This window comes from Phocoena phocoena, chromosome 11 (genome assembly GCF_963924675.1).
Source record: "Phocoena phocoena chromosome 11, mPhoPho1.1, whole genome shotgun sequence".
In the NCBI taxonomy this organism is placed as follows: domain Eukaryota; kingdom Metazoa; phylum Chordata; class Mammalia; order Artiodactyla; family Phocoenidae; genus Phocoena; species Phocoena phocoena.
In genome coordinates this window covers 40,359,496-40,378,917 of record NC_089229.1, presented here as the reverse complement: position 1 = coordinate 40,378,917, position 19,422 = coordinate 40,359,496, and the positions used below count along the sequence as shown (strand labels likewise).

Sequence of the window (19,422 nt, the reverse complement as noted above, 5' to 3'; positions counted from 1 at the left end):
AATAATTTCTGACATCTTTTAAATTCCACTGAGATTTTTTTGCTTGGATAATATGCATTGATACCAATTATATATGACAATAGAAATGGCCTAAAAGCATATTTGACCTTAAAATAATTTTATGAATTATTAGTGTCTCCACTAACACTTAAGTTCACTGTGAGTAGAAATCATTTCAATTTTAATTTTAATGACTATAAATAAATCTTATAAGCTGATTGTATGGAGTAAGTGAGTATGTTCAAAAAGTGATTTAGTATCAAATGGTATCCTCTTCAAAATATCGTATTATCTAGAGAAGCACTCCATGCTTTTTAGGAGTATATAGAGGTGATATCACGTGGCAATTAGTACAATAGACAGTAGGATACTTCTAAGTCTCAAGTTGGCTCCACTGTTTTTCAGCTACGTGACCACAGGGAAAATTTAATAATTGCACTCATTTCAGTGGTTTGCTTTAAAATTACGTACTCCCAGAGTAGAGTAGTAAAAGCTAGCTTTATCATTACCTGTTATTATTGTTACTACTATTACTCTTCCAAGTCATGGACAGGCGTTAGGGGTATGATGGAAGAATTACACTGTCTTAAGTATGATTTCTGTTTAATTCACAAATGCAGTCTACCCACATTCTCTCTTGAGGACCTTCGCCCCATTCGCTCTTTGACCTTGGTCAAGTTACTTAACTTCTTTGCGCTTCAATTGCTGCATCTGTGGTATGAAGTGCTTAGATGACTTGCAAGGTTTGTTTTGGCTCTAACAAGGTATGATTCCATGAAATGGAAAGTTAATATATTTGGCTTCGGTAGCTTTATTCAAAGGACAAATATTAAAAACACACAATTAATTATCATGCTATTAAGAGTTTCCTTTTACTCCATGGAACAAATCATTTGGAATAAATCATTTTGGAAGTGCTGTTTGATCCAGGTATTCAGTAAAAATCACTAGCATAGCAGTTCATTTTGGGACAAAACTCAGAATCCATTAAAACACCAGTGCTGCCAACTTACTTGAGATTCCCATTTCTTAATACAGATAACCCAGTTAATTAAAGCAAATATGGTTGTACTTTATTAAGCTTATAAAACCAAAACTGCATTGAAATAATCTTTACAAAGCCATGTTGACATTTATTAGAGGACTTCCTCTCAGAAAGCCTAAAAGTCTTGTTTGTTCAGATTGCAAGTTTTTATGAGTAAACACGATACTGTCTATCTGTGGCTAGATCTCCGCATCAGAAGACAGCATTCCTCCGAAAGCGTTTCTAGTATCAACAGTGCCACGAGCCATTCCAGCATTGGCAGTGGTAACGATGCTGACTCCAAGAAGAAGAAAAAGAAAAACTGGGTAAGCCATTAGCATTCATCTAGTTCAGAAGCTTATTACTGCACAGTGAGTCAGGCTTTTTCCTTTTGGGCTTTAGAGATCCACAGCAGTTTACAGTGTCTCATTCAAGTGACTGACACCTCAAAGGCTACACTCATCACCAAGATTAGGGCAGCATGGTGCTGAAGAGCAAATGTTTTGGAGTTGGCACTAACTTAACTTGGATTTGAATCCCAACTTTGACACTTACTATTTGGATCTTAGGCAAGTGACCTCACCTTTTTGGGGAGCCTAAATTTTCTCATCTGGAAAAATTGGATAATTAATACTGACTTTATAGAGATACTGTAAAGAAAAATAGGGTAACATGTGTAAATAAATGGCTCCGAGCAGGGGCTTACTGTGGAGGTAGAGATGAAGAAGAAGAAAAAGATGATGGTGATGCTGATGGTGGTGATGGTGGTGGTGCTGGTGGATGGTGGAAGTGGAGAAAAAATGGAATAAAAAAAGTAAAAGGGAAAGAAGAGACCTTGAAAGCCTCTCCACCCCTTGCATCAACAGGGTTTATAGTGTGAATAAAGTGTCACTGTATAAGAAATCAACTATATGTATTTTTACCAAAAGAACATAGGATAAATATAAAAATGTACTTTAACAGAACTGTCCCTTAAGTTTGCTAGAGATAGAATTTATGATATTAAGTAATTGCTGAAAAAACTGAGGGGAAGATGCTATCACTGCAGAATGTTTAAAAACAATGAAGTAAAGGATTTCTTTTAATGCCATGCAAGAAAAGTAGATGTTAAATAAGTAGAACTCTTGATGAAATCCAAAATATAACTAGCAGAGGATTTTACTGGAGTGCTTTCTGTAAATAATGAGAAAAATATCTTTTCTGTTTTAAAAAAATGTTTATGCAGGTAATATTTTAAAATACTGATCAGCCTTCATTCCCTTGATTTGTAATTCCACACTCTTTCATGTTTCTGCAAGGTGAACTCTAGAGGAAGTGAGGTGAATATAAACCATGGACAATTTGGCATGCATCTATAAAAATACCCACCCTTGGCATGAATGCTATTCATTTTGGCAGGAGGCTTTTATACCTTTTAAAAACAGATTACCTTGTATGTCTTTTCTTTGTGTCTTTTCATTTTAATCTCCAGTTTTAAAGAGAAGTAAAACTACTTTCTGAATAGCGCTGTAGGCCATACCAACTCTGGTTTCTCATAGTCCGGGAACTGAAAATTTGAATAGAAACTCACAATTAATGAAGTATTAGGTGAATTTGATTTCATTTTGCTTTTTAAGTTTATATTGTCAGCAGGCCCTGACTTGATTGTAGCGCTAAAGCAGCCATTTAAAGCAAATTGCCTTGAAGAGAGGAGCCTTCTGAACGGAGATCCCTTCAAGGTGCTTCGTTTTAAATGAGTGCTCTGACAGCCATGCCCTTGACCCTGCACTGTTTAAAAGCCTTCCATGTTTGCGCTGCGCTGGATTAATACAAGAATAAACCAAAAACACAAAACACGGTATCTTTTTTTTCTAGAGATACTGTGCTGCAGCTGTTAATCCTTTGCTTGTACATACTGACCCCAGGCAGTGGCTAGGATGGCACCTGCAAACTAACGGCCCAAAGCAAGATGCCCCCAGTGCAAATAGACAAGGAAGGTAATTTCTGTCCTTCTTGCAGCTGAGAAGCTCATTCAAACAAGCCTTTGGGAAGAAAAAGTCCACCAAGCCTCCATCCTCACATTCGGACATTGAAGAGCTTACTGATTCGTCCCTTCCAGCGTCCCCCAAGTTGCCCCACAATGCGGGTGACTGTGGGTCAGCCTCCATGAAGCCCTCGCAGTCCGCCTCAGCGTAAGTCGCTCCCTCTGCCGGTTGCGGAAGTATTTGTTAAAGACAACTTCAGGCCAAGCCTAGCTCTGTGTTCTAAATGGAACTGCAGCACCATCTCTATACCGATTATTTTCAGATCTTCCTTAGAAGCAGACAGCATTTGTTTCTCTTCTGCTTTCCATACGTTAGAAATTGAGTGTTCTTGATCTCATGATCCCCTTTTCTAAGTTATTATTTTCACTTCTTTTCACTTGCATTTGTCCATGTATCTGTCTAACTGTGCATTAAATGCAGGTTACCCCTTGTCTGGCCACCAAAGAAACGGCAAAATGGCCCTGTGATCTACAAGCATAGATCCCGGTAAAATGGAGTGTGATGCATGAAAACTGCAAAGATCCCGATTCTAACCTAAGCAGTGTTCACTCTTGCTTTTTCTAAAATCACTCGCATGCATTTCAACAATGACTACCTTCTCTGTCCTCCTGTTTTGGAAGTAAAATTTGGTTTCCTCAAGCCAAACTTCAATCCTTTGTTCTTTAATTGTGTTAGATGATCTAGCATAATTTTTTTTATAGTATCCCACTAGTTGATGTTACAAGAAAGAGTAAAACATTTAGAATGTAAAACATGTGCTCTGATAATTCTCTTTGTTCTATATACTATTTAAATGAGATTTCCTTGTGTGCCCAAGACGGTGGCTCACCCAGAACTCATATAAAGCAGGGCCACTATTAGAACCATTTAAGACTCTTGTACACCCTGTATAATTTCCTGACTTAGAGGAAAGAACATAGCACTATCGTTTTGTGACCAGCAATGAGTCCTCACATTTTAAATGGAAAAGATATTCATTAACATAAAACAGATTCTTTTGACATACTTCCTACAAAGCTGTCTATAGAACAACAATAGGATATAATGTATATTACCTTCAGGCAGCCCCCAAGTAGCCTGCTCATTTGGGTTGAAACCTGTGATTCAGTTTCATTAGCTGATCTCCTAAATCAGCTGAGCCTACCAGGAGGATTATATAACACTCATCCATTATTTAAATATCCAAAACTAATCTCCCTCATTTATTTTCTACAGTATTTAGATTGAATTTGATCGTAACCTGAAGATAGCATTGTGGCAAATAAGGTTATTCTTTGCAAAATTTTACAAAACAAGAAATCAGCATTTTAAGGACATAATAACTTTGCTTTAAACAAATTTCATGTTGCAAATAGAGGCTCAAGTCCCTTGAAAAATGGTAGAATGAGATGTAGTAATATTATGACTTTTCAGCTCCATAAACATCAGCAACAAGGGAATTTTGAGGATCACTTTATATACAGTAAAGATAGATTGTTTTTAAACTTCAGAAAATAGGAAGAAAAGATTAAAAGAGACAGCTACTATTTTCAGTTTTGAACCTGTGAATGTATTACTGTCTGTAAAACTCTTTTTCCTTTTCTCTAGGTATTGCCAGCAGCAAATAATCTGTGTACCTGCTGGATAATATTGCAGTTCAGCTTTTAAAAGAAGCATTACCTTTCGTAATCCTCTGGCTTCCCCAACCACTGATTTTGTGCTTGTTTCTTTCTTCAGGATCTGTGAATGCACAGAGGCTGAGGCAGAGATAATTCTGCAGCTGAAGAGTGAGCTCAGAGAAAAGGAATTAAAATTAACGGATATTCGGCTGGAGGCCCTCAGCTCTGCTCATCATCTCGATCAGATCCGGGAAGCCATGAACCGGATGCAGGTCGGTCCGAAAGCACCTTCAGGGAACAAACAGGAGAGATTTAAAATGCTGCTTATTCTCTTCTCTTAGTTATTATAAAAACAAATCTCATGTTTAAATCCTTTTTGGAAATGCACTCTGCTTATTCAGTCTCTGCACCTCATTTCTCAATACTGGATGGAGAATTTTGTCAAATCCAGGTTTGGAAGTGGAAGTGCAAACTGGCCAGTTGCACTCAAGGACCATTGAAGGCACTGTACTAGAGCTAAGGTTTTAGAGAAACTACTACAGCCCTTGCTTCTTCACTTTTCCATGATTTACCCTTATGGTAACTTTTTCCTATTCTTTTGAAATCTGACTTTACCTGTTTTCTATTGAAAAACAAACGTAATGAGGAGTCAACAGAAATATAACACAAGCTTTCTAAATATGAAAGTAAGTGTGATATAGAATGCCATCTGTAGAAGTAAAGCTTTTCTATTTTTTGGAAGCATCTGAAGGCTAAATTCAGAATCAGTCTGTGCTCAGACTAAGTTTTCGTTTTATTATGGTCAACCAGTAATCACTTGGTACCACAAGATGACTGAAATAGAAAAAGCTCATTGCTGAGCAGATTCATCTGCCAATGGATATATTCATCAATAGGCTTGTGTTGTTTTTATGAGCTTAGTGCCCCATTTTGAAGGAACAAAAACTTTTTCAGACGTTAGTTAGGATCCTGAGGTGGTAATTTTAAATCACCTTATTTATATTATTTTTGTTTTACTGTGGTTTTCAACTCTCCCTGAATTCAGAGTATTACAAACAGCATTATTTTCTATGAGATTTTAACATTACTTGCATTTAAAATTTTTTTTTTAATTTTTTATTTTATTGAAGCATAGTTGATTTACAATGTCATGTTAGTTTCAGGTGTACAGCACAGTGATTCAGTTATATGTATATAACTGAATATATATATACATATATAGATTGATATAGATATAAAAAGATAATCTTTTTCAGATTCTTTTCCCATATAGGTTATTACAAAATATTGAGTATAGTTCCCTGTGCTATACAGTAGGTCCCTGTTGGTTATCTATTTTTATATATGTAGTAGTGTGTATGTTTACTTTTAAAATGAGAAATGGTATGAACTCTTCAATTATGTTATTCTTAATTCACATAAGACCATGTCATATTTGGAAAACTCCTCAAATATATGATAGATTTTTTAAAAATTATAAAAAATTCTACTGGTTAGTGTGTGTATTTGTGAATAGCTGAATATGTGTATGTGAGAGACAGAGAAAGGGATTCCTTTTCCTTCTTTGGAAGGAAATCCTGTTTTCATAATTTGTGTTTGTTTATTTAATATGTCACCACATGGTTTATTTAATACATGAACCGATTGACCCTGTTAAAAGAGTTGGTACCCTTTTCTCAATCAAGCTAGCTCTATGTTTTTCATGTTTTCCATCTTCACAACAGAATGAGATTGAAATACTGAAGGCTGAAAACGACCGGCTGAAGGCAGAAACGGGGAACGCTGCGAAGCCAGCTCGGCCCCCGTCTGAGTCCGCAAGTAGCACTTCCTCCTCATCCTCACGCCAGTCCTTAGGACTCTCTCTGAACAATTTGAACATCACGGAGTCTGTTACCTCAGGTGATTTTGTGCACACACCTGCCTGAATCAAAGCATGCCTCTGACTTCACAAGCCCGGAGACCTTGAATTTGGAGACCCTTACCCAAGCTGCAGCTCTCACCCATACCCTCTTAAAAATGTTAATGGCCTAGCTCTCAGAAATAGTCCTTTTTCCTCTTATAAATTTATTTTACTTCATTATCATTTTAATTTCTTTTATTTATTTACTTTTGGCTGCGTTGGGTCTTCGTTGCTGCACATGGGTTTTCTCTAGTTGTGGAGAGCGGGGGCTACTCTTCGTTGCGGTGCGCGGGCTTCTCATTGCGGTGACTTCTCTTGTTGCAGAGCATGGGCTCTAGAGCGCAGGCTCAGTAGTTGTGGCACACGGGCTCAGTAGTTGTGGTGCACGGGCTCAGCTGCTTCACGGCATGTGGGATCCTCCCGGACCAGGGCTCGAACTGGTGTCCCCGGCATTGGCAAGCGGACTCTCAACCGCTGTGCCACCAGGGAAACCCCTTCATTATCATTTTAAAAGAACATTCTGTGTGAAAGAGTAAGAAGACATAGAGATATGGTTTTCATATCATTTTTTAAAACAGTTACTTGTGTTTGAGAAGTACTTCCTCCAGGGTTACAAATAGGATGAAAAAGTAATATTCTCAGTGATGATTGTTAGTACTAATGAATGTAATACTCAGAACTCCATGCAATTTGATAGTGTTTTAAGTGTACGAAGCCCGTATACAAGTGTATCAGGACCTATTCCTAAATTTGACTAGATGATCCTGCGTGATGTGGCCCAGGGAGAACATAATGCTACTACATCACCCAGACTGCAGCTCTGTTAGATTTTCAACAAACAAAAAGAACACACTGGATTCTATTATTGTATTCAATGGTACTAATGATGGAAAAAGGGTACAGTTTTATTCAATTGCAAATAGAATCATATGACATAATGTTGTCTTAATAGCTGATGAACTATTCAGTTATAAGGTATAACTGCTCCTATGGTATCGAATCATTCTATGTATATAAGACTTAGTTGAAGAAAGATTTACATGAGGATCGGCAGTGATTGCAAAGCACAGCCACTAGATGACGCTTGGAAACCAATAACATGTATACATGTTCCTGGGCAATTTTAGATCCCATGATAGAACTGAGAAGCTTCATGGCTTGCCTTAAATTACACCAAAATATAGAAAAAGAAGATAAAGATGAAAAGCGAAAAAGAAAAAAAAAGAAATACAGCAAGCTGATATTGATGATATTTTAATGAATCATATCTCTTGCTTCTAAAAGGTCAGAATTTTTAAAATTCTACTAATTACATCTGCCCTTCATGGTGTAAAATGAATGGCCCAAATGCATACTTGCTTTCTTCTTATAAAAGGTAACTAGAAACTAAAAGGCAAGTAGGAATTTCCTGAAGTTCATGAAAACAATGTTTATACCATTTGGCAGGGACTGGGGAAGGAAAATGAATTTTGAGAATACTCATCAAGTAAAAGAAATATTGGTAGCTAAGAAAAAACAGATGTCATAATTAAATGAACTTATAAATCATTAGGTAAAATAAAACTATGGAAATATGGTAATAACTTGAATGTGTAAATTGTCTATGAAGTGTTATCATCCACATTCTTCAAAAGATGGGAAAAAAAAGAAAGAACAAAAATTTTAAATGTATAGAATCTGAGAGTCCTGAGTCACATCCTATACATTGGCTTGCCGGTGATGAACCTGAGAGAGGTGAGGTAGGATCCACACCTAGTGGCAGTCAGTGCCTGCCTATGTCCTGGAGCTTCACTTCTAAGGAGAGAAAAGGACTGGTACCTTATAGGATGGCTTAATGGTGGGATTTTACTGCCTGTTACATGATTTTGGTTTAGCCTATGGAAATATGATAAGGTCTGAAGGAGGCAAATTTAGTACTGAAGGTAGTTTAGGAAGAACAGCCATATAAAAAGGAAACCAAAATTAATGTCTAGGAAAGACTAGGACTCATAAAGATAAATATAAAATCAAAGAAATTAAATTTACATTTTCTGTGTCCATCTAACTGATGGCCGTGATTCAGAATTTGGGGCAATTTGGTGAGGAGAGGTGTTTTTTTTTTCAAAAATGTGTTTTATAATTACCCGTTTCATGGTTTATTTTTAGTCCTATATTATCTTATTTCCTCAACTATTTTTCAGTAGCGATACTTGTGTCTGAACTAGCAAGAAAAATGTAAATCACTTGACATCACTTGACTAGGATACTTTTCAAGTCAAGTTTTCATTGTCTTCACTCTTGTTTAGTGGGTTCAAAATTGGAAATCAAAAGTGCCTTTATGCTGAGGCTTTTTAATAGAAAAAATTTCTAGAGTTCATGGGTTTTTTTTTAAAAAAAAAAGTAGGCAGGAGAGAGGCTAATTGACAAATGTCCAGTTCCTGAAATAATAGTGCATGTTCCATACATCCAGTGAAGACAGAAGTTTGAAAAACCTTCAGTTTTTGTCAGAATTTCACTTGACTGTAACCAGAATGGCAAATCTTTTTTCAGAATGTTGACAGAGGACTCTAACTTATTTTCCATGAAACAACACAGAGAACCCTTATCTCAAACTGGCTGTTATTTGTTTTTACTCAGAGTTGTTTGTTCAGGCGATCATCCCATCAATGTACTGTGGGTGGGGGGGGTGTACATTGACTCACTCACCCAGAGTGAGTCATGATGTGCTCCTTCCACTGTCAACACAAGGAGTTAGAATAAACACACAGGGAAAAGGAGTAATGGTTAGAACAGATAAACTTACTAAACACGGAGGATAAAGTGCTTTAAAAGTGTTTTCTATTATGTTCTCAATAACCCTACGAAGCTGGTGCTTTTGTGCCCCAAGAATTAGGAAAGTGATTATGATAATTTTTCAAGATTATGCATCCAATAAGTGATAGAGCTAATATTTGAGCCCAGATCTGGATGATTCCAGTGCCTGACTCTTAACTACTGTATTCATTTTGCTAAAGCACTTAAAACATTAAAGATTACCTTGTTGAGAATGTATACTCCAAAAGAGCAGGGAATTCATCTTCCTTCTCACCATGGTATTCATTCCCAATGCCCAGCACAGTTCCTGATTTCTTTTTTTTAATAAATTTATTTACTTATTTTTGGCTGCGTTGGGTCTTGGTTGCTGTGTGTGGGCTTTCTCTAGTTGCGGCGAGTGGGCGCTACCCTTTGTTGTGGTGCGTGGGCTTCTCGTTGCGGTGGCTTCTCCTGTTGCGGGGCACGGGCTCTAGGCACACGGGCTTCAGTAGTACCAGCATGCGGGCTCAGTAATTGTGGCTGGTGGGCTCTAGAGCGCAGACTCAGTAGTTATGGCGCACGGGCTTAGCTGCTCCGCGGCATGTGGGATCTTCCCAGACCAGAGCTCGAACCCACGTCCCTGCATTGGAAGGCAGATTCTTAACCACAGCTCCAGCAGGGAAATCCACAGTTCCTGATTTCTGTGATGCTTAATAAACTGTCAGCTAAAAATAAATATTTTTGAATATTTATGAAGTTATGAATAATTGAGCAAAGTACTAAAGAGGTAATTTGGTCATGAATTACAAGATATTTAGATGTGAACGATAAGCCACTTTAAACTTTTGAGAAAAGGAGCAAGAAGAGAATTAAAATGACACTTAAGGAAGAGGTTTGAGTTGGATAGGAAGAATGGTGAGAGACTGGGAGGATGTTAATCTAGTAAAAAAAATTAATAAATTTCAGTAAGAGATTGTCTGACAATTTAAAAATTTCTAGCAAAAAAACTCCATATTCCTTAAACTCTAAATGTGCTTTTGATTGTTATGGTGTTATGGCATTTTTTAAACTCCTTCCTTTGCAAAATTGCATATTCCTAATTATTAAGATAATAGAAGCATTTTATTTTCAGAAGGCACTTGATGAAATTGTTGCTTCTATAATGGTACAGTCACAGTCCTTGGCTCTCTAAATTTACACTTTGAGCAGTTGAGTCCTCTTGTCACCTGGCACATGTGCTCTTCAACACGTAACCAAGTTTTCTTTGTCCCCAGAAAACTATCTTCATATTAAACATAATAGAATCCTTGTCAAAGGAAAACATATATGTGGGATAGTTTGCCTTAATCATTCTCCAAACTGGACATTAATCTCATATATTTTGAAAATTAATCTTTAATCACATTTTAAGGTTGGTGGGTTAAAGGTTAGCTAACTTTATCATGCTTCTGTAACTCTTAGCTGATTACTAGAAGTATTATTTTGGTTTTGAAGCTATAAGCATAAAGAGAACAGGAAAGCAATAATTAATATATTTCTGCGGGGATGTATAATGCCGTGGTTGAAATTCAAAACATTACCTAAAATTATCGATACGAGGTGAGGATCGATACTCACCTCGAAAATCATTTCAGTTGACAGGCAGTCTCACCACCTTCGCATTCATAACTACATGGGTGATGAGCTTGGATGTTTTTGGTTGGATAGAAAACTCAGATTGCTTTTCAGTTTGTCACGGTTATGATGGTAACTGACTATTACTCAGGTATTACTCAGACCTGTGCATAATAGAAAAAATTATTTCCTCATCTAAATGCAATGGGTGCCCAACACTTGGGTGAAGATCTTTGGAAGCAGAAATAAATTCTTAGATGGAAACTTTAACCCAACACAGTCACTCATCTTCTTGGAAGCTGAGGTTTTTCAAACCAGTTAGGTTAGAATGGGTGGCAGAAAATCTGAATATTCCCATCGAAAGATGTAAAACTATGAGGGAGAAAACGATGACAGTAAAGAAATCCAAGCTAATGTGACTCTATTGTATGTGTGTGTGTTTGTGTATGTTTCTTTGAAAATTTGGTAGATATTTTGCTCGATGATGCTGGTGATGCAACCGGACATAAAGATGGCCGCAGCGTGAAAATTATAGTCTCCATAAGCAAGGGCTACGGTCGAGCAAAGGTATTTCTTTAACCTTAAGTTCTTTATTACTAAAGGATGAGAATGACCATGAATCAAGTATTTGTCATAAATATACTATCAGCGGTGTTTGTCTTGGCATTGGCCTAATCTATTATAAAAGCATGAAAGTTAGGGACTTGAAAGAAATGACATCATCCTATAGGTAGAAATGTGTCTCAGTATGTCATGTTCATTCACTGAAAACAATCTTGGTTGTCAGCCAACCTCATTTCTAAAACCAAAAAAGCACATTGCTTTCTTTGACATTAACATTTTGTCTAACTAAATACAGGTGATATTTATGATGTATAGAAACATGTTGCTAGAGCTGCCAAGATGGTCTTTGTACAAAGAAGAGACTATAAGTTATATGGCTCTTCTAGACACTGGAAAGATATATTTTATTGAACTCAGTATGACAAATTCCATTGACACTACTTGTGGGTATCATTTTAAAGCAAGGTCTTAGATGATAAGGCAAATATTCTAATTTTTCTGGAATCAAATATTGCCTTCAAATTGGCAATACCATTCTGACCCTAGCCTCTTCTTGAAACTAAAACTATTATTTCAAGTTGAAATTGTAGTTCAGTGGCCAAAACTACAAATTTATAAGTATCCAAAAATGTTTTATCAGACAGAAATTCTAACAAAAAAATCTTTAGAATTTTAAGATAATTGAAGTATTGAAGTTTGAAAAGTGAGCTAGCAATTGTGAATTTTTACACTGTGCATATATTCCAAGAATTCTAATGCCATAAACTTTCTGCTTGAGCTGCAGATCTGTGCCTGAATTTCCCAAGTGGGTCTTTATGTAAAAGACTGTAATAGTCTCAGTGAAGCTTAGATAGTCTAATGATCTCTGATTTGAAAGCAGCTGCTTAAAAGCACTGTATGCATGTCCATTTTGGCTCAGTTACAGTAACGCTGTAAAACAAGTTTTCTTTTTCAAAATAATTCTGAAAGATAATATTTTTGAACATTGGAAAGTAGTTGTCTTAGTCTTCTTGGGTTACCATAACAAAATACTATAGATTGGGTGGCTTAAACAACAGAAATTTATTTTCTCACAGTTATTAAGTCCAAGATCAAGGTGCTGGCTGATTTGTTTCCTGGTGTTTCCTCTTTCTCCTTGGGTTGCAGATGACTGCCTTCTTCCTGTGTCCTCACTTGACCTTTCCTCAGTGTGTGTACTTCGGGAGAGAGAAAGAGATCTCTCTCCTACTTCCCCTACTTAGAAGGCCACTAATCCCATGATGAGAGACCCACTCTCATGGCCTAATCTAGCTCTTATTGCCTCCTGCTGGCTCCATTTCCAAATACCATCAATTGGGGGTTGAGGCTTTAATATATGAATTTGGGGGGAGGGGCACAAACATTCAGTCTATAACAGTTGTTACAAAATAAGAATGGTTTGCTGTGAATTTCTCAACTTTTTCTGTAACAGATATTGGCTTCAGGTTATATCTAAATAGTGCTGATAATCATTTACCCTTATAAAGTTAAATGTTGCAGATGAAGAAATTGAGGCTCTGAGCCAGCTAAGTGACTTGAACTAACATCACATTTCTTAATTACATGGTAGATGTTGTGTGTTGTGGAATCCATGTCTTCTAACACCTGACTCAGTTATTTTTCTACCGCCTCTTTAGGACTAGGCAAGTTGGTGACTAGAATCAGGATTGTGATATATCAACTGTCTAATTATATATACTGGTGTCATGATCACTATCTCATGTAACCATTCCAGTCAACATAAAAACGGCTTCAGTTAGACTATAAATTGAATTGCTTACTTTTCTAATATATGTAGAAATTCCTCAAAATCCCATCCTACAAAAACGATAAATTTGGGACCTTTGTTTGTATTATAAAGGAGTTCTTTGCTTGACAAAATGAGTCCTGTAGGATTCCCTGGCAAGTTCTTCTAAATATTGAATTTTCTGATACATTCAAAATGGGACCTGTGTTGTGAATATGTGAATGCCATACTACCGTGGATAACTTATTTTTCAAAACTGGATTGGATTTTAGAGATAATCTAAATAAAAAAACAAACTGAGTTTTGGACTTAACAAAGATAAGCTCACAAAAACATTATGATGAGGCTCTAGGACTCATGATATAGTTCTGTTCCATCTCTATCACTATTTCCCTCCTACCAAGTTGCTTCTCTTCAGGAATGCACCCACTGCATTAAAACGGAAGACTTGTTCTCTCCTGGCCCTTTCCCTTCTACTGAACAGGTCATGAATCAGTTTTCCTTGACCATACCACTTCATCTAATCTCTTTCTCTCTTGTTTTTGTTGCTATCCTGTTACTCTGTTAGTTAGTTAGTTTGTTTGTTTGTTGGGGTATTTTGTATAATCCACTGTGTATGTCTGTTATTATAAAACCCATAGGTTTAATATATATTTTAGTGTTAATCACCACAAATATTAATATTTTTTAGTAGAAGATATCATAATAAAAAAAGACACACAGTTGGATTTTATCTTGTTTTATTTTGTTCTTACTTAGGATCAGAAGTCTCAGGCATATTTGATAGGATCCATTGGTGTCAGCGGAAAAACCAAGTGGGATGTCTTAGATGGTGTAATTAGACGTCTCTTTAAGGTAAGTTGTGCAAGACATCCTGATATTAATTTTCAAATGTGTTTCATTTTGGATGCTTCCCTTAGCTTTAATGGCATAGAGATATCTGCTTTTCCTCTCTTCCATTTCAAATATTAAGGAAAGTTTTCTCTCTTTATGCTGTTTGATATTAATTGTTCTTATATTAACCATTTCTAAAATTCTTGATAGCTAGCTTCACATCCCCATGAGTTTTGTATTTGTCGTAGAGGAGTTGGACCTCTGTTTTGACTTTCCTTTTTTGTGTATACCATTTCAGGAATATGTGTTCCGAATTGATACATCCACTAGCCTTGGTCTGAGCTCTGACTGCATTGCCAGCTACTGTATAGGAGATTTAATTAGATCCCATAACCTAGAAGTGCCTGAACTGCTGCCTTGTGGATACCTTGTCGGCGCTAATAACATCATCACTGTGAACCTGAAAGGTAAAAATAAAAATGAAAAGCACAGTTGTATTTTTTTTACCAACATTTCTTTTCTTTTCTTTTTTGCAGTTTCCCTTCAAATTTTCATATTTGAAAACTGTGTTAACCACTTTGATAATTTTGATATGATATGAGCTGTATTTATATTTAAAACACTAAAATCCTACTAAAAACACAAAAATCCAACTAAATGAAATTCTTTGAGTTTTGAGATGTAATTTCGAAGTTTCTCCAAGATTCAGAAAAACAAATGTGATGTAGCGAATTTCAATTTTCTAGATTTTCTCCATTATCATCTTAGATTTAGGGGAGATTCAAAAAGTTTATTGCATATTCCAAGGTAATATATTCATTCTTTTACCTTTAATTTTAAAATATGTATTCCCAATAAGTACCCACTGGGGATAGAGAATGGAAGTTAAGAATCAGGGATGAGAAATTCTCTTTGCTTTGAATAATGTGACTAATTCTAGGCAAATGGAATATCTAAAGTATGCTTGTATCCATAATTCCTTGTTCATATATGTTAAAGAGTCAGAACACATCTATATAAACTATGGATTAATAGAGGGATTTGTCAATATTTGATTTTATGATTAAGGTAATTGGGTGAGTAAAAGGAGAAACTGTTGCTCTCCTTCTTAATTCCTTGCCAAATACCTATTATATTTATATTCTTCAAAAGCTTAAGGGGTGGTACAGCTGGGATGTATAATGAGAGCTAGAGGGAAATAAAGAGAAGGAGGAAAGAGGAAGAAAAAGAGAAGAACATACACACTTTTATACTTTTTATTTTAATTTTTACACTTATTCTTAACAAAACTACCACCTTCAAAGAGAAGGAGGACTTTATGATAGAATTCATAGTAATGCTTCCATCTCTTTGTGGAAACATAAGTGAGAAGCATGAAATAGACGAGGGAAGTCTAAGCAAAGAGGAAAAACCTGCTTTCATTTGGATGTTCACTCTGCCTTATTACTGATGTTTTCTGTCTTAAAATAGCAACACACGTGGGATCGAAATGTCAAGGAAAGTATCTTGCAAGGACTGCATTCCAATGGCTAACAAAGCCCAGTTGACACTATATTTTAATTTCAAGCTTATGTAGAACAATAAGCTACACTCTTCCCTTTGTTTCTCCCTTCAGGGGTAGAAGAAAACAGTTTGGACAGTTTTGTTTTTGATACGCTGATTCCTAAACCAATTACCCAAAGGTACTTTAACTTGTTGATGGAGCATCACAGAATTATACTCTCAGGACCTAGTGGTACTGGAAAGACCTATTTAGCAAATAAACTTGCTGAATACGTAATAACCAAATCTGGGAGGAAAAAAACAGAGGATGCAATTGCCACTTTTAATGTGGACCACAAGTCTAGTAAGGTAAGTCACAGGCTCCTAAGACAACTGCTATTTATCCATGTCTTAAGCAACTAAGCTTTCAGATTATATGAAACTTCCATATCGTACATGGAAGCATATCCAGCTCTTCGGCTAAAACTAGAATCTGGTGAATGACTAAACCCTACTTCATGAATTTGAACAAGACTGCTCAGTGACATTCAGGTATCAGGTATTCACAAGCATTGAGAATGGACAGAAGAAAAGGACAGAGTCTCTGTTGTCTGATTTCTCGTAGACATCATCTAGGAAATATTAGAGCAGAAAGAGATCCATGCAAATACCACAGAAACAAGAGGCCATGACTCTTCCTGCAGAATCAGAGCTTTATAAAAGCCAATACTTGGTCTAGGTCATAATAAATAAGTAGGAATTAACGGGGATGTTGCAGCAATGGGGATTTGGGTGTAATTCATATATTCTAAGCAGAAATTCTGGGAGCAGCAATTTGTTTACATCATATTTCTATAGGATTTCTGCTTAGGAACCTTAGGAAATTAAACAATATTCCATTTCACCATCTGCTAAGGTTTAATGTACCATAATCACCCTGAGTGCTCTCAGCTCTTAAATAGGCATGAGGGGCTATAAAACCCAGCCAGTACTTTCGTATATTCAGAGTGAAATAAAGAATCCTAAGAAGGAAATAGTTGATGCCTAACACTGGACTATTTTTGCCTATAGTTATTCATTTACATTCTCAATCAGTGCAACCTAAGGTTCTCTTAGGAAACTACATCTGGTATAAGCAATACCTTGAAGATATCCAGATGATACTGGGTTCTGTTGTTTTTCTAGAGATAACCTGGTTAGATGATCTAAACTGACCCAGTCTCGCAGAAACCTCTGGCCTGCAAATTTTTAGAAAAGAAACATCACTCCCCAAAGCAACCCAAACCCACTGGATTCTTGACATAAACAAGACATTTAATTTAGTGAACAAAAATTTCTTAAAGGAGTAGTTCATTAAGTCCATATCACTGACCAACTGTGGGACCTAGGGCTGATTGTTAAATTTCTTTGTGCCTTACTTTTCCCAGCTGTAAAATGGGAAAAAATAGTGGGGTTGTGGTAAGGACTAAATGGGTGTGTATCTGTGTGTGTGTGTGTGTGTGAGAGAGAGAGAGAGAGATAGAGAGAGAGAGACAGACAGACAGATAGAAGCAGGGAAAGGAAGAGAATAGTACAAGTAGCAAGCACCACCTAAGGGTTGCCTGCAGTTATTAATTATAGCTCTTCGTTCCCAATATGTAACGGTTTCTTACACAAATACACACAGACACATACAGACCACCCACCCCCATCACATACACGGATCTTTGTTCAAAATTGGCTTATATGTATTTTTCAAGGAGAACAAAGGTGTGTATAAAGCACGATGGGATCTCTTAATGTGGACTCAGTACAGCACATGAATCCCGAATGTTTCTTTGGAACTCAACACTATTTGGATTGTGGTTGAACCACCCATTCTCATTTCAAGTAGAGAGAGACATGGCACCTGAGGCAGAATATTGAACTCTTCTTTTTTTTTTTTTTTTTTTTTTTTTTTTGCAGTACGCGGGCCTCTCACTGCTGTGGCCTCTCCCGTTGCGGAGCACAGGCTCCAGACGCGCAGGCTCAGCGGCCATGGCTCACGGGCCTAGCTCTTCCACGGCATGTGGGATCTTCCCGGACCGGGGCACGAACCCATGTCCCCTGCATTGGCAGGCGGACTCTCAACCACTGTGCCACCAGGGAAGCCTTGAACTCTTCTTTAAGCAGAAGCAGGAAGAGCACAGTTGTTTGCTTCAGCCTACACCTTTAATGCCTCCAGTGAATTCTGGGTCTCCTCATAGCTTTATTTAAAAGCTTTTAGCACATTTTGTTTTCTTTTCAGCCAAAATGATGAAAGAATTGGCATCTCTTAATTACTCTCAGTGCTCTCTTTGGTGTTTCCTTAATGTTGATGTGACAGAACTCTTTAGAAGTTACTTCTGTTATGAAAAAAGCAAGTGGTTGGAAGATAAGAGAAGAATAGATTTATTAGAGGAAACGGGCATTTTGATAAAGTTGGAAAATCACTTAAAATCAAGTTTCAAATCAGATAGATTGACTTGGATATAATTCGACATGCTAAAATAAAGTAGGGTAACTTAACATTAGTTCTAAAATTTGCCTCACTCCAAAATATACTGTTATATATAAGTTCTTTTTATTTCAGTTTAAAAAAAGTGTTTAGTACTTGGAGATATTCTTAATCAATAATAATTTATATGTCCTTTAAAATTTGATCAAGTATATCCAGCACTCTTATTTTCTACTTTTTCTGAATAAAATCACTTGTGCCATTATAAGGTCAGTTTAATCTTTGTTATTACAAACTGATGAAAAATGAAGCTTGCCAAGAGCCTTTGAACAGAACAAATGAGGCTAGTAAACAGTAATAGGAAGAAATCCATGGACAAATCACATGGCATTCATCACCAAGAAAGCACAAACTACAAGTAACAAATGCTTATTGTTTCTTTAGGTTTGTAAGATTTGAATGAGCTGTCAGTAATGTTGCATACCAACTCATGGCCAGAGAATTTGGCCAATTCTTGCCAAATTGAAAGAGAATCCACACTTTATTTTCGGGGGGTTGATGGTATGTGAGAGTGGTATAGAGAAATGGGGATGACAGGTTGGGATTGTAGGAAGGATGCTGCCAAGTGTAGATTTACTTAAGTAAAGGGTGAATGAGGTACGAAATAAATTCTTTTCCTGAGAAATGGAACTGTGTAACTGCTGACATGCTTTCTGCTATGCCTTCGATAGCTCTGAAGAGACAAAGCCACAAATCACTCACTGATTCCAAAAAAAGCCAATAATAAACCATCAAATGAAAAAAATATTTTCATGTTTTTGTTCCCTCTGCATTTTACATTCTTTTCCTCTTCCCACTCTTCAAGCCCTCTCTCGAGTTGCCAGCTGGAATATTTTGATTGAAAGCAGGACACATAAACAGTTACACTTTGTGACATTTTATATGGTGGGCCCAGAGGCTAGAGGTGGATTTAGTAAAGAATATGTGGCCAACTGAAGCCAACTGGAATGTTAGGTGGGAAAAGATCAGAAAGCTGGACTTGGCAGATTCATTGTGAGTGTGTCTGGAGTCAAAATCAGAGATAGCAATGATCAATAGTTTTTGTATAACTGCTGTGTTCTGTGTATATTTTCAAAGCATGGGATTCATTTCATTATCAATGTCCATCTAGTAGATATACCTGTTTTTTTCTGCCTGATTAGATCTTGGACATGAAACTTCTAATGCTAATGTATCAGTACTTCAATCTAAGATTTTACCCTGATTAAGCTAGAGTGGGGATCATGAAGTGATTTCAAAAAGGTTTGAGAAAACTCAAGTTGTATGACCAAATTATTCGTGTATGCCTGTTTCTACTTGTGACTGGTCCGTAGCTTTCATTAGATTCCCA

General features: G+C 36.7%; 1 protein-coding gene across 2 annotated transcripts in view; it reads left to right on the top strand.

Annotated features, from left to right (window-relative positions):
* Positions 1-19,422, top strand: part of NAV3 (neuron navigator 3) — a 361,382-nt gene that overhangs the window by 327,024 nt on the left and 14,936 nt on the right. Inside the window, exons 25-34 of one of the 2 annotated variants that reach the window (XM_065887340.1) lie at positions 1,229-1,350; positions 2,323-2,343; positions 3,023-3,195; positions 3,469-3,534; positions 4,765-4,918; positions 6,371-6,545; positions 11,402-11,499; positions 14,021-14,116; positions 14,394-14,562; positions 15,711-15,946. In XM_065887340.1, coding sequence (XP_065743412.1) covers positions 1,229-1,350; positions 2,323-2,343; positions 3,023-3,195; positions 3,469-3,534; positions 4,765-4,918; positions 6,371-6,545; positions 11,402-11,499; positions 14,021-14,116; positions 14,394-14,562; positions 15,711-15,946 — 1,310 coding nt within the window. The remainder of the gene's footprint in view (positions 1-1,228; positions 1,351-2,322; positions 2,344-3,022; positions 3,196-3,468; positions 3,535-4,764; positions 4,919-6,370; positions 6,546-11,401; positions 11,500-14,020; positions 14,117-14,393; positions 14,563-15,710; positions 15,947-19,422) is intronic. The other variant, XM_065887341.1, reaches the window with a different exon arrangement.